At 36.9% G+C, this 13,622-nt stretch overlaps 1 protein-coding gene across 1 annotated transcript; it reads right to left on the bottom strand.

Annotated features, from left to right (window-relative positions):
- Positions 1–302: 302 nt before the first annotated feature.
- On the bottom strand, positions 303–13,622 carry PTGES3 (prostaglandin E synthase 3). Its single transcript, XM_007421239.4, has 8 exons — positions 13,259–13,622; positions 5,832–5,945; positions 5,621–5,690; positions 4,695–4,793; positions 3,028–3,117; positions 2,556–2,618; positions 2,169–2,193; positions 303–628 (listed from the first exon to the last, which is right to left on the bottom strand). Coding segments are annotated over exons 1-8 (483 nt in total). The 5' UTR covers positions 13,261–13,622; the 3' UTR covers positions 303–608.

The raw sequence follows: 13,622 nt of genomic DNA, 5'->3' as shown, positions 1-13,622 counted from the left end.
AGTTTTAAAGGGGTTGCTAGTTTTACCTAGGATATTTTGAACACTAACTAGTGATTAAATACAACAAAGTGAAAAGCATTAAACATTAGTGGAACATACCCTGAAGATACCCCTGGAGGTACAGCATGTTACCAGCTTAAATTTCAAAAGCCAATTAGAACATTGCTTCAGCCAGTTCTGTTCCAGCCACAAAATCTGAAACTTGAGTTGTCTGCAGTCCACAATATGAGGGGGAAAGTATACATTTACCACTTCATGTAAATTGAGTTTACCCATTGTAACATCTTACGATGAGGCAAAGAGGCATTATAAACCCTTTTATTGCAACTGTTTTGACTGCCTACACCTCAAATATTTGTGTGGTTGGGTTTTTGTTGTTCCTTTTTTGGAAGTCTGGAAAACTTTCATGCTAACATTATTGCCTCACATAGCTTAAGACTGCCCTGAACAATGGTATGCACCAATCAATGAAGCTGCTTAAAACAGGTTGAAGATGAATTAAAGGATGCATTTTCTGTCTTTAGAGCTATCAACTCAGGAATTCTTATCTCAATTATGAAATGTTGTGATGAAGTCTTTCCCCAAACCCCAACATCTGTCAGTTTCTTTTACTCCAGGTCTGGCATTTCTGAGGAAAAAAGAAGAAAAGATAATTGATTGTTGCTTATAGCAATAGTCTAATTATTGTAAAGAAAAACAGCCATAACTTTCAATACAACCGCCAAAAATGTGACAATACGCCATTTTATAGTTAAGCTAGAATATACAAAGGTATGATAGCTTTCACAAATATCTGGATTACTACCCTTGATGAGGAATATGCCAATTGCATACTCCATTTCCCAAATGTACTACAGTCTGGATACATAATGGCAATGTCCCACAATGTTTTATATTTTCTAATCACAGCACAAGACACAGTAATCCTTTCCCTTATTACACAGGACTGGGGGCTGGGAAGGAGAAAAGATTGGTAAGCAAATGCAAAGAGAGGCTACCAAGAAACCAAAGGCTGTATTTATAGGCCCTTGTAGATTTTATACGGGCAATATATTACTCTGACAAGTTCAAAAGGTATATTACACTGATGGGTAATACAAAATCATTTATGTTACCACTTCTGCTAAACCACAACTCGAAAAAAGAAAGCGAACCCCGTGTAAAATATTGAGGGAAGAGAAATTAGCGGTGAAAAGAGAATTCTACCATTTGGATACAAGGTACCCAATAACAAGAGAATCTACCAGGTTATTAGGAAAAGAGCTTGCTAAACATTTGTAAATAAAATAGGAAAACTTCTTATAGGAGGTGAAATAGATTCCAATTCACAGCAAGTAACTTATTACTGTGTAAACAGCCTTGTCTAACCTGGTATCCTCCATATGTATGATATCCACTCTCAAAATCCCTAGCAAGCAGGGCATGGCTGGCATGTTGGGCAAGGCTGATGTAGAATGTAAGCCTCAAGTAGTATCTCTGTCCATGAAGTGTCAACAGCCACAGGAAAACTGAAAATAACTAACTGTAGCACTTAAGGATTTGTAACCAATTTTATAAGGAGACCTCAGCAATAGAAATGATTACATTTAAATAAAACCTTGTCAGATATTGTTTTCTTACTACAAACAGATTTCCTGCTGGGCCTTAACCTTCATGCTTAAGACTACTGGATCCTGGATCAGTGGTGAATGAGGAATTCAAAGCTACAGTGATAAACTGGCCAAAATGTCATATTACCTCAGACCTTATTGCCACTATCTGGTTTCCAAAATACTGGTTGTAAGCTAAAAAGGCCTGAATAATTTCACTTCCCAAAGTAGCTTTCCTAGTATATTCCAAATATTAAATCCTACCACCTGCTGAAATTTCACAGAAGTATGGAATCAGCTATCCCATTTGCAAAATCCATCCCAATGACAGAGCAAACAATTAAAATACAGTTGGGTAAACAAAATCCTTGAGAGATACATGAGTCGCCTTATGTACAAAGGAAACTTTTTCTAAGAAAATTACCTTCAGTGGCAACTTTTATTAACTATCCTTGATTGAAATAAAAAGGATGAGGTATGGGAGAGACAAACCAGTAAATATTCACAAATTCCTGGTATTTTCTTAATTTTACTAGATGTATAATATGGCAAATAAATGCCCCAAAACTATCAACTTACTTTCATCATCACTATCTGGTGAATCCTGTAACAAAAAGAGACAAAATCAGCAAGTAAAGTCAGTGTAGTGCTTTAAAAAGCCATATAGCACCAGACCTGAAAAATTATTCTGTGGGCCTCTGGGCCTCCATAGGCAAGTCTCTAGACATCTGTAGTCTTCCAGGGCCCAAACAAGACTCAAGTTTAATTATATGCACAGCACTTTTGACATCAAATTTAAGACTACAGTATGTGCAAATGTCACCTTTGTACCAAATGAAGTTTAGACATACATTTCCAACAGACGTTTCTAGTAGAATAATACAAATTCCTATGCCTGTTTACACAGTGTTATCAACACCCATAGTAATACTTAAGGTGAAGTATACCTTACAAAAAGTTACTCACATCATCTGCTCCATCTACTTCTGGCAAATCTACATCTTCATCACCACCCATGTTGTTCATCATCTAATTACAAAAGAAATAATGTTCAGTGAGGTTTCATATTGTTATTTTGGACTTAAGCAACTTAAAGCAAGATGGTTTTTTGCTCCTTGCCACACCAAGAATTAGAACTTTACCATCAATAATAGTGCCAATTAAGCCATCCAATTAAGCACTATTTTCAGGTGCCAAGCTCTATCACACGATGGCACACATAAATGGCTAAAATCTCACACAAAAAAGTGAATTCTTGAGAAACTGGCATTCTTATGTGAAATTTCATGAGATCTCTTCAGTTCCCCCCCACTTTTTTTTTTTAATAAAACATTCTGTGTTACAAATACACTAAATGCTCTGCAGCAGCATTATAGCCAATCCATCACTCATTGGGACCATGTTGCCATCACCTTCCTACACAAAATATTTCACTTACTTCAGAAAAGCGATCAAAATTGGACATATCTTCATCAGAATCATCTTCCCAGTCTTTCCAGTTGTTAAAGTCCACACTGAGCCAATTGAGCTATGGATATAGAAAGTAAACATGTAATTCAAGCAGCATGTAATCAAGCCATCATGTTAAATAATGTGAGAAGCTTAGGAACCTTCAAATGGAAAAGTGCTTCTCTGCTTCTATTCTACTGATAAAGAGTTTTCCATCCTTAGGAAAACTAAGAGGAAAAGGGAAACAAAATCACCTCCTTTCCACTTTGCTGACTAGAACAGGTCTACCAGCATAAAACTGGGACTAGATTTCCCCCACAGTTCCATGCAATAGCGTAGAAGTCTTATTCATGTTTTCCCCATTGTATCATAATTCCCTTAATATTCATAATTTCAATCTGATTTGGGGAATGGCAGCCTAAAAAGGTCTGCATCAACATTTATGCTTACAAATATGTTTAACAAGTAAGCAAAAGAAGAATTAGAACAGAGACCACCCAGTCTATTTCTTATAGAATGAAATGTTGAATATGCATCACAAATTCATTGAACATGCAAGAAATGATGGTGTACATGTGACTGCTTGTAAAAGACATGGAATGAACATGTATATGACAGATGTACAGTAACTGTGCTAAATGTTCTAATCTCAAAACAACTGTTTCAAATGTTCTGAGTCGAAACAAAACACGGGTGCTTCACGTGTTGTGCTGTGTTTTATTTCCCAGGGAGGTAATACTTCTCTCTCTCTCACACACTTTGAGGTTGTGTAAATGCAAAGATATTGATCTGGTTGATTTATTGAGCTTTGTCAACGTGCACTCGCTGTATATTCTTGTATCTTATTGATGCTGAGCTTCAGGGTGAACTGTTGGTTTAAACTGGTTTGTTCTACTGGATGGGGTTTACTCTATGCATATTCCCATGCCCTTTTCTGAATTTCCAAAGTACTTTTAAAAATATCCAAGATTGAAGATTATCACTATGGAATTGTCAGTAAGCAAACTCTACTCTTTTTAACCTGTACTGAGCTTATGGCATTTACTTTCTGCTGACTGAGTTCTATACCACAACTTTTTTCAAAATGTGTTAGGCTGGCTGATTGTAGAGCTTGGGGAAGGTACTGGTTTATTGTTGCTGCTACTGTATTGTGCCATAAGACTCTATATATTAATATAGATATATAGGCTTTCAAGCAGCACAGCTGCACTGTAAATTAATTTTAATCAAAGGAAAGATTACAATTTGACTAGCTGGGGTGTTTCTTTAGCTTTTCCTTCCCAGGAGCAATGGAGATATAGCTCCTACATTGTTTTAACTACTATGTGCTAACTGAAATAATGGTGATATTAGTTCTCTTTGTCCTACGTTAATGCATTTGCCAAGAGCCTAGGTGTTTTATTTAAGGAAGAAACTGCCGAAAACAGGGGATAGCAGATTTGGGTTTTTAAAAATAATAAATTGTTGAAGGATTTTTAATTTTGAAACTTAGCTGTTCTGTTCCAAGCTTAATTAAAATACATTTTCCATTTTAGACATATCCCAACATATAGTGCTGGGTTGGGTATTCATAATGGAAAACATGTTTAGAAGAGGGGCCTATTTTAATAGTTTGAGAAAGACTGATACAAAATGGTACAGTGAAACAGTTTTTACCTTTGCTCTCTCTTTTGTTAACCGTGGCCATGACTGGCCGGATTCTCCTTTTCGTAAACAACATAAAACAGATCTGTCTGTTCTTTTATGCTTGGATTCCTAAAAAAGTTTAAAAAATTCTTTTATGATCAATGTATGTCTAATTCTTACAACAGGAGATAGAGTAAAGCTATTCCTTGGCTATATTACATTAGAATTCAGATTTACCCAATTAAATGCCCCCCACCCCCATATTCCTGCTTTTTTCTTATGATTTGCCATTACATGGATTTTCTGGAAATAGAAAGGATCGTTTTAATATGAAAGAGTATTCAATCACATCGCTCCCAGCCCACAGTATGGTACAATAAAAACAATGCAAATGCATAAATATAAGAATATGCAATTGGAAACACATAAGTAGGTAAGGAACTAAATATGTGTTTCCAATTGTATAGAAGCACCTGATCTGCTAAATCCATCTAATGAACCCCAAAACAGTTTTTAGTGTATATTACTCAGTGTAACAAAGACATCCACTAATAATCCTTTCCCAATAAAATAATCATACAATCTGTAATTAGTCACCATCAGGTGAAGAAGACATACTAAATCAAGTGCATCAATGAAAGGGTTCCTAACCAAAGTGCCCTGGAAACACTTTTTTTTGGGGGGGGGGCCAGCCATAAAAAGAAAAGCAAATATGCAGGCACATACTCCTTGTGGTAACACAATTCTTGGAATTTTACAAACAAGCAGGTATGCATAATGAGCTTTTTAAAAAATTTGGCATTATACAAATGAGAATAAACAAATAATCAATAAGGATGAAAATTTGGCAGCTTAGCATTTCTACTTAACCATAGCCTTGGCTGACTAACAAGTTACAACAGTGTTTTTTGACATGTTAAAACTTAAGTAATGATAGAAAAAGGAAGACAACTTACATTTGGATCAATAGAATTATAAAGATCAATTTCATTTAAATGCTTGAAGTTATCATTTCCTCCAAGACAACTGCAAGAAAATAAAAATCAAGTACTCTCAATATCAACAAAAGAGCCAATTTATTCATATCAATGCTGTTCATGCTCAGCTTTCAGTCTTTTGGAGTGGGTAGCTATAATAAATTTAATGAAATAAATATAGTTTACTTACGTGAATGTAAGTTTGGCTTTCTCAAATTTTACATTAACATCTTTACTGTCTTCAACACAAAATTCAATAAAGACGTAATCCCTTCGGTCATACCACTTTGCTGAAGCAGGCTGCCTAAAAATAATTTGAGAATTAAATTAATAAATATAAATATCTAACAACCATCTGACAAAGTAATATCATACAATATTGACTGCTAAAGCTGCTATTTTTCAAGTGTTTCCCCCCCTTAGTTCTTTTTACACAGCCCTATTGGTTTTTTTTTTGGTTGCTCTCCCATTTTTTACATGAAATTAAGACTGCATACAAATTCTCTGTGTGTCTTAGTTTTCTAGAGCATACAATTATGGGAACCCTATGTGTCTATTGATGGCTGAACGTACCTTGATGGCTCAGTGGTATTGATGGCTACACATAGAGATAAACCGCATTTACACACCATTCAAGAGACAATAAAATAGCTAAGAAGGAAACAAAAAGACCATAACACATCCTTTCCAGTAGCCAACACCCAGGTAAGCAGGGATTAACACCAGACAAGCGATCAAGCAGAAAACAATACCCTAATCAAGGAACTACTAAGGAGAAAACCCTATCCTCATTAATGCTGGCAAGGCAAGCTACTGTACATAAATAGGGGGCAAACCCCACCCACCAGCACTGATGTTACCTAGCTAGGTAATAAAATGTCTGCAAGCAAACAACCAAGCTCAGAGAGCACCAAGGATTCCACATATGATCATATTCTTGATTCACAGAAACTCCACACGAGAGTGCTCTAGGACTGCAGCACAATTCCTGCTAGTGAGAGATGGAGCATTCCTTAACATTCATACTGTTGTGATTCACATGAAGTGACAGATCTTCTGGTTTCCACAATAAAGCAAATGCATGGCAATGATTTGAACAATCCTTGCATTAATGTACCAGTTCTCATAAGAACATGTGTGCAAATACTTTTAGGAGTGGATTATTGCCATGCTCATAAAGGAGTCACACATGGGATCCTGAGTTCTGCCCAGGAGACCAATTATACCATCACATACTGAATATTGTAGAATAGGAAGCAAAAATACAGATCATCACAAATTCGTAACACACAAGCTCTGTTGAACAGAAGTTGTTGAAGCCACAGCACATAGCCAAGTTCTGTTGCCATGGTCTTGATATAAACAAAGGCAAAGCCAGCACATCAAGATAACTGCTGCAATCAAAGCAATGAGCTATCAAAAGGCAGCATACATTACATCCTCTTTTGCTGAGTTTACATCAAGCTGAATACTTCATGTTGACCCTGAGATGCAGCAACTAAATCATTACCTTGAGACTAAGGGTGCATTTTCTTTTTCTGGGAAGATTCTTGAGTCTGGAATTTCCAGACGAAAAAAAAAAAAATCTGTTCAATTCCAGAGTGGCTGATTTTCACTCATTACTTCTTTTCTATAACACATGTACATGGATGCTCTTCAAAAGACATATGAGGAATTTTTTAAAAAGGCTATTTTGATTGTAGAGTGTTTACAGAATTTCCTGTAATCTACACAGTAGTGGTGTTCAAATATAATAATCCAGAATTACTGTAAAATTTGGCTTACTGTTCATGCTACATGTTGCCCAGTCACATTGCTTATTTCTTCTCAGAAGCAAAACCTTTCCACTATGCTTGAATTCTTGTGATTGTTGCACCCTACAACTAGAGACTGAAGTTACATTTGAATTTGATTTCTCATTCCTGATTTGGGAAGGGAAAAACTAGTGAAAGTCCAATCTTAGATGTAAAAGGAAATGTTTGCCTCCTCATTAACTTTGGTTGGTTTAGCAGGAAGAACCAAGCAGGGAAAATAGTGAACGATAGGCAGAATTTTCACCAATTGTGCCTTAATGTTATATCCACACAAGTAAGTTTTTGCTTGTTTTTTAGGTATACTCAGAATTGGAACAAAGTTTGAAGCAAGTTCCCTTCAGGTTTTTCAAAGATTTAGTTCTGTGCTCAAGAATTTATATCTTACAAAACTATACAAACCTTGTCTATTTAAACTTACTGTTCTAGTAAAGCATTTTTTAAAGTGTAACTGTAATTTAAAGTTTTATTAATTATTCTCATTTTAGCTAAGATGGCTCAGGCCTGAAAAAAGGTAGAATGTATTTAAGCCCCTGGAATAGCTTTTAAAGAACATATTATCATAAGTATAAACAGGAAAAAATACTTAAGGCCTCAAAAAACAACTGGACTGCAAACTGGCATATTTTTATTTCAAATTACTAAGAATTTAGGTCAGTTCAAATTGGGCTTAGAGTATGGTAGGTGTTTTAATGTTTCAGGTTATATAAGCCTAATCTTTAAATCAACTGCTACCATCACAGACAAGCAATATACTTCCCCTGATCATCAAGTAAACTTTTATCTTTAAGAAATCCTACTGCCCTCTTCATGAATTGCAGTCAACCAGATGCATAATAAAATTTCCCCAATACTAAAAGAAATCCAGAACTGATTGCAAAAAAATCAGTACTAAAAAAACATTTATTTGGCAAAAACATGTAATTTTCAATATTGCAAAGTACACCCTCAAATTTTCTTGGCAAAGATTTCTACTCTTTGCATGCCAAAGCCTTTCAGGTTACAACTGACAATCAGAGTTAGCTTATAGAAATGTATGATGTTCATAGATGCCATAAAAGTATACAATTTCAGTTTTTTGATATCTGCATCACGAAATTGTTTAATTTACATTACCCTTTTTCTCACTGAATTATCTATACATTGTAGAAGTTTCTGAAACCTGCTCTGAAGTGAACAGTTAGAGCATATGGATTTTTTTCCTGAGTTGTTAGACTCTGCTCTCATTCTATATGAACACACATTTTCTTATAGATGTATACTGCAAGGGAAGACAATAGCAACAAGCTTTTTTTTTTGAAAGCTTATCTAACATTACTGATGTTCTTCAGTGAGATGATTTTCCAAAATGGTTCAAAAATGACTTTCTTATATAAAGCATTTTTAAGCACTCAAATGGGATTTAAAAATACAAGACAATTAAGCCCACTGTAGATACTGAATAGATGTAAATGGCAGGAATATAATTGATGTACCAACCAAGTGCCAGAAATGCATGTGCTGCTATTTGATTCAGATTCAACATCACTGTGCCAGAAAGGAATTATTTTGGTTTATGCCTTACATAGCATAGGAAACAGTTTATGACCTATTGTGTCCTCAAGATTCAATTTAACAAATCTAACTACAAAATAACAAAAAAAGAATATATTTCACAGTAGTTGTGTATGTATTGAGCTCATTTCCTGGATTTTAAAGCACCAGACTGTACATAGCTAAGTAGCAGTTTTAGATGTTTGGACCTGCATTCAGTATGGTTAAGAACTCTAGGTGATTACTGCAATTATTCTTGCAACAATGATATAAGTATTCACATCAAATAAACCAGAACATTAAATTTGGTCAGCTGAAATTCAGTTAGAGGAAGATTGGAACAAACTACCAAGCAACAATCTTATATAAAAACAAATGGCAAGAAATAGGTGTAATCCACAATTAAGCCTCAAAGAAGTGAATGGTTACTTTTCATCCTGTTATGTTCTAAGAACAGTACTTCAATGTAAGTACTGTTAAGGACTACTGAAATACACTCTCTTCTGCCTCTTATTGCCATACTTTCAACTTCTTATATAATGACAGAACTGCCCTTTTGTGTATATATATTCTCACCATCCTATAATTATCACTGAAATTGGTATACACTGGGCTCTATTTCATTCTGGAGTACCTAGCACTAAAGATTTAGCTGCAATTCAATGCAACAATAAACAGATGTGATGCATGTGTAACAGGGAAGGGAATGTGTGAAACCACAGCATGTTCCATTTTCTTACTAGCTGTGCATTTCCAACTCTTGACACATATAACATTGGGGTATGATTTTGTGGACAGATACTCCATGTCCTTAAAGCCACAAGTATGTACAATACTGCAGGAGCATCCCATTTCTAAACTAAGTTCCTGACAGCATTATATGACAGCAGCTAATGATTTCATGTGTTTTCCATTAAGGACTCCAGATCCATATACAAGTCCTACATAACTGCTGGTGATTTCAATTATCAACTATGGGAGTTAGTTTACCTTTACCTTTAGGGAAGTTTTAAGTGGGTAAGCATAGCTATGTGAAACTTATGTATGGATGTATGGACTGCAGAGTTAGCCCCAAATGTATAGTTACCTACAACACCATCACATAAAGAGCAGCAATTAAGAAAAATAAAATATAATTTGTGAGTTAACTGCATATATGATTTGATAATTAAAACATATTCTAAAAGTTATAAAAATTAAAAGTTGTTGAGCTGTTGATATGCACCTTCCCAAAAGCTCCAATTCTCATCTTCACCTTTTGATATGGTCAACATGTAACTTGCCACTACATCTTAATCATACAAACTATGGTTTGCATAACTGCCCAGAGTCCCTTCCTAATGAGATGGGTGGTGACCAAATTTGAAATATAAATAAATGAATAATACATTACCCACAAAACATGATTGAAGACCAGAGTTTGAAAATGGCTTGCAATTCTATTTCGAGACAAAGGTTTATGCAAAACAGTTTATACAACTCAAATGTAGCACACACTGGTTTATCAAACCAAAAAGGGAATAAATCACAGCCTTCTTCAACATAGTCTCCCTTCAGCTATGTGGACTTCAATTTCCGGAATTCCCCTGTCAGCATGGCTATTGCCAAGAACTCTGGGAGCTGAAGTTCACACACTTAAGATAACCAGGTTGGAGAAGGCTGAATCAAAACATTTTCAGGGAGGAGGTAGTATGAGTATATGAGCTTGCAACTCAGACACAGATGTTTAAACAATAGTGAGCACAATTATGTGGATGTAGATCCTGTTTTCACCAGAGATCAATAAAATTAAACATTATTTGAGAGTGGCACAAACAGCAAACAAATGGTCAAGGCCAGTACGAATGTATTGAGCCAAAATGCCTCAATCTCTTTAATCTTCCAGATATAATTTCACAGAACCATCTTGAAGCAGTATAGGGGTAGTCCCAGGGTTAAGAAGACCCAGGTTACAGACTACCCATAGTTAAGAACAGAGCCTATTGTAGCAAAATTCAAGTTAAATACACAATACTACTCATACAATATTATACAATAATACTGTTCTGACTTACATAAAAGTTCGACTTAAGGGTACACCTTGGGAACGGAACTTATTCTTAAACTGGGGACTACCTGTATTTAATTCCACATTACCCCTGCAGAGCAAGCAGCATTTTGCATTCTTGTCACCTATTCTTCATTTCCCTTTTAGAAATGATTTTGTCAAATACAGTATTTCTTTAAAAAACTTTCTGGCTTGAATGAGCTGAACTTCACTCTCCAATCAAGCAACAGCAATATATTCTACAAGTGAGCATACAAAAATCTTCACACAAAAATTGTGTGGATGCACCCTATCATTTAGCCCAATAACATGTGCCAATACTAGCATTTAAGGAGGACATTTCTAAATGCTTCTAAATCATTAATGCAGAGCAACTGCTCTTTCCAAACTAGTTTGGTTAACAGGCAAACAAGAAAGCAGTCCAATGTGGATTTTTGACTGGGAGTCTATCATAATTGTCTCAGCGGCTGCTGAAAGTCTTCACCTGTACAAAATATTCTCTCCTGGAACTTTGCTTCCCACAACTGTTTTGTGCCAAATTGAATTCCACTTTTATTCCACTTTCAGCCTGGAATAAAGCTGCTATTCTATGATTAGAAAATAAATTAACCAGAGAGCACTTGGAAGGTGAGGCCTCCCTTCTTACACCTACAGGAAAAATGAAAATGATTAAGTCTAAATAATAAGATTATGTCACAGCAAAACCTGAGCAAAATCAAAACTATGATATAACTTTAAGACATTACAATAAAGTATCCTTCAAGTATAACTCAATTCTTGATGACCCCATGAACATGCCCATGTAATTTTCTTGGGAGCATTATGGAAATGGTCTGTGATTGTCTTCTTCCAGGATTTTTTTTAAATTTTCCCATCTAGTGTACAATTTTGGTATATCCTAGTGGTCCAGGCAGTTGCCAGGAATTGACCCTGACTCAAAGGCACACACATACATATTTAGTACTAACCAGGTTTGATTCTATTTAGCTTTTTGAAATAAACCAAGGTTAACTAGATGTTGCCAGTAACCTGACAAAAAACATTAGAAATTTTTATATTGGCAAGCCCTTTGAACCTCTCCAAAGAATCTAAAAGGCTAGGTATGTTTTCATCATCTCAGGAACAGACTGTTCTGAGAGCAAAAAAACTCAGATTCAAAAAGATTCACAATTTACTTCAAGATTCTTATCAACACTGCAGCTCATCTTCTATATACTCTCACTTCTTAGATATTATGTATTTACCATATTAGCACTCCTGGCAACAGTAAAAAGGATTTGCCTTTTGTTTTATCTCTTTCACTATTGCTCAAGGGATTTTTTTCCCTTCAGTATGTATAAGCACATTTTTCAGCCTGGCCTCCATTATTCCTCCTTTTACAAGCCACAAGTCTTATTCCCACGCTTAAACATGCCTACTCCACTACAGTAAGAAACAGGGAAAAATGAGTTATGTTCTAACTTCCAATCCATCCCACTAAACCCCAAGAACTTCACATTATTTCATTCACATTTTGATCTCCTTCGCTGCACTATTCCCTCCCTTCTCAGAAATCTTGTCTCCTTTATGACCTTGCCCTCCTAGCTCCTAAAATAAAAGCTGCTTTATAGCTCTTCCCTACGAGTAACTTCCAGCCTCACTCCGCCCGCCCCCGTTTAGACAAGTAACCATTTTCCTCCCAATATTACTAGCACATACTTTAGTTCTTATATCCCAGATATTACATAACACAACCAATTTCTGGATCTCCACTTTCTCAGGATTTTGGACGCTCCAACAAGAACCAACTAGCTCGTAATTTCGGTATAGATTAAGGGAAGGGGAAAAAAAGGTCGGTTAAGCTGGAGCCGATGATGGTGGCGAGGTCGTCGTTAAAACAGTGGCGAAGGAAGTGCACTCCGCACGCGCACAGAGGCACTTTTCTCCTACAGATTTAAGGAAGCGAAGCCCAGGCTCTGAAGGAAGAAGAAAAACGAAGGAAAAACTGCGTCGTATCCCATAGAAAACCCCACGTTAGGCCACCTTTCTCTCACCGCTGCATCATTAAACACTAGCCATCTACACACCCGCTCCCCCAGATCTACGCTCAATAAAAGCATGGGTGGTGGTGTGTGTGAGAGAACGATTTTTACGTTCCCAGATAACACACATTCATCTACCCGCTGCCACACGCCAGGGATCGTCCGAAGCCAGTTTGACCGTTCCCGGCCTGCCTCACTCACTCACATGGCGAGCGATGTTAGCAGCGACAGCGGCTCCGACTCGTGCTCCTTCCTCTTTCTCCGTCTCTCCAAGGGCTCCGGCCGGAAAAACGAAAGCGGGACTGAAGGTCTCCCGGCAAGGACGAGGTGGTGGCAGGGCGGCGGTGGGAGCAGCAGCGGTGGCGGTAGGAGCGGCAGCGGCTCGTCCTCGGGGCTGAAAGGCTGAGGCCTGTTACCCACAATGCCGCGCGCGCGCGCTCTCTCTCGCTCGCTCCTTCTCCAGCAACGGCAGCTTCCAGGCAGCTGGTGACGCAGCAAAATACTCACCCCCCCTTTTCTTCCACCATCCCCTTAAGTCAGATGCCAAAGCACGCATGCGCGCCACTCGC

The sequence above is a fragment of the Python bivittatus genome, unplaced genomic scaffold (genome assembly GCF_059951505.1).
Source record: "Python bivittatus isolate LINGU-HERP-01145 unplaced genomic scaffold, Pbiv_v1 ctg000220_np1212, whole genome shotgun sequence".
NCBI classification, from domain to species: Eukaryota; Metazoa; Chordata; class Lepidosauria; order Squamata; family Pythonidae; genus Python; species Python bivittatus.
This window is presented reverse-complemented; position numbering and strand designations above follow the sequence as displayed.

Excerpts from the sequence above, each read along its gene's own strand:
- PTGES3 (XM_007421239.4), bottom strand. Across the intron at positions 4,794-5,620 it reads ATAATTCTATTGATCCAAAT|GAATCCAAGCATAAAAGAAC; the intron begins GTAAGTTGTCTT and ends AAACTTTTTTAG. Across the intron at positions 3,118-4,694 it reads TAACAAAAGAGAGAGCAAAG|CTCAATTGGCTCAGTGTGGA; the intron begins GTAAAAACTGTT and ends CTATATCCATAG.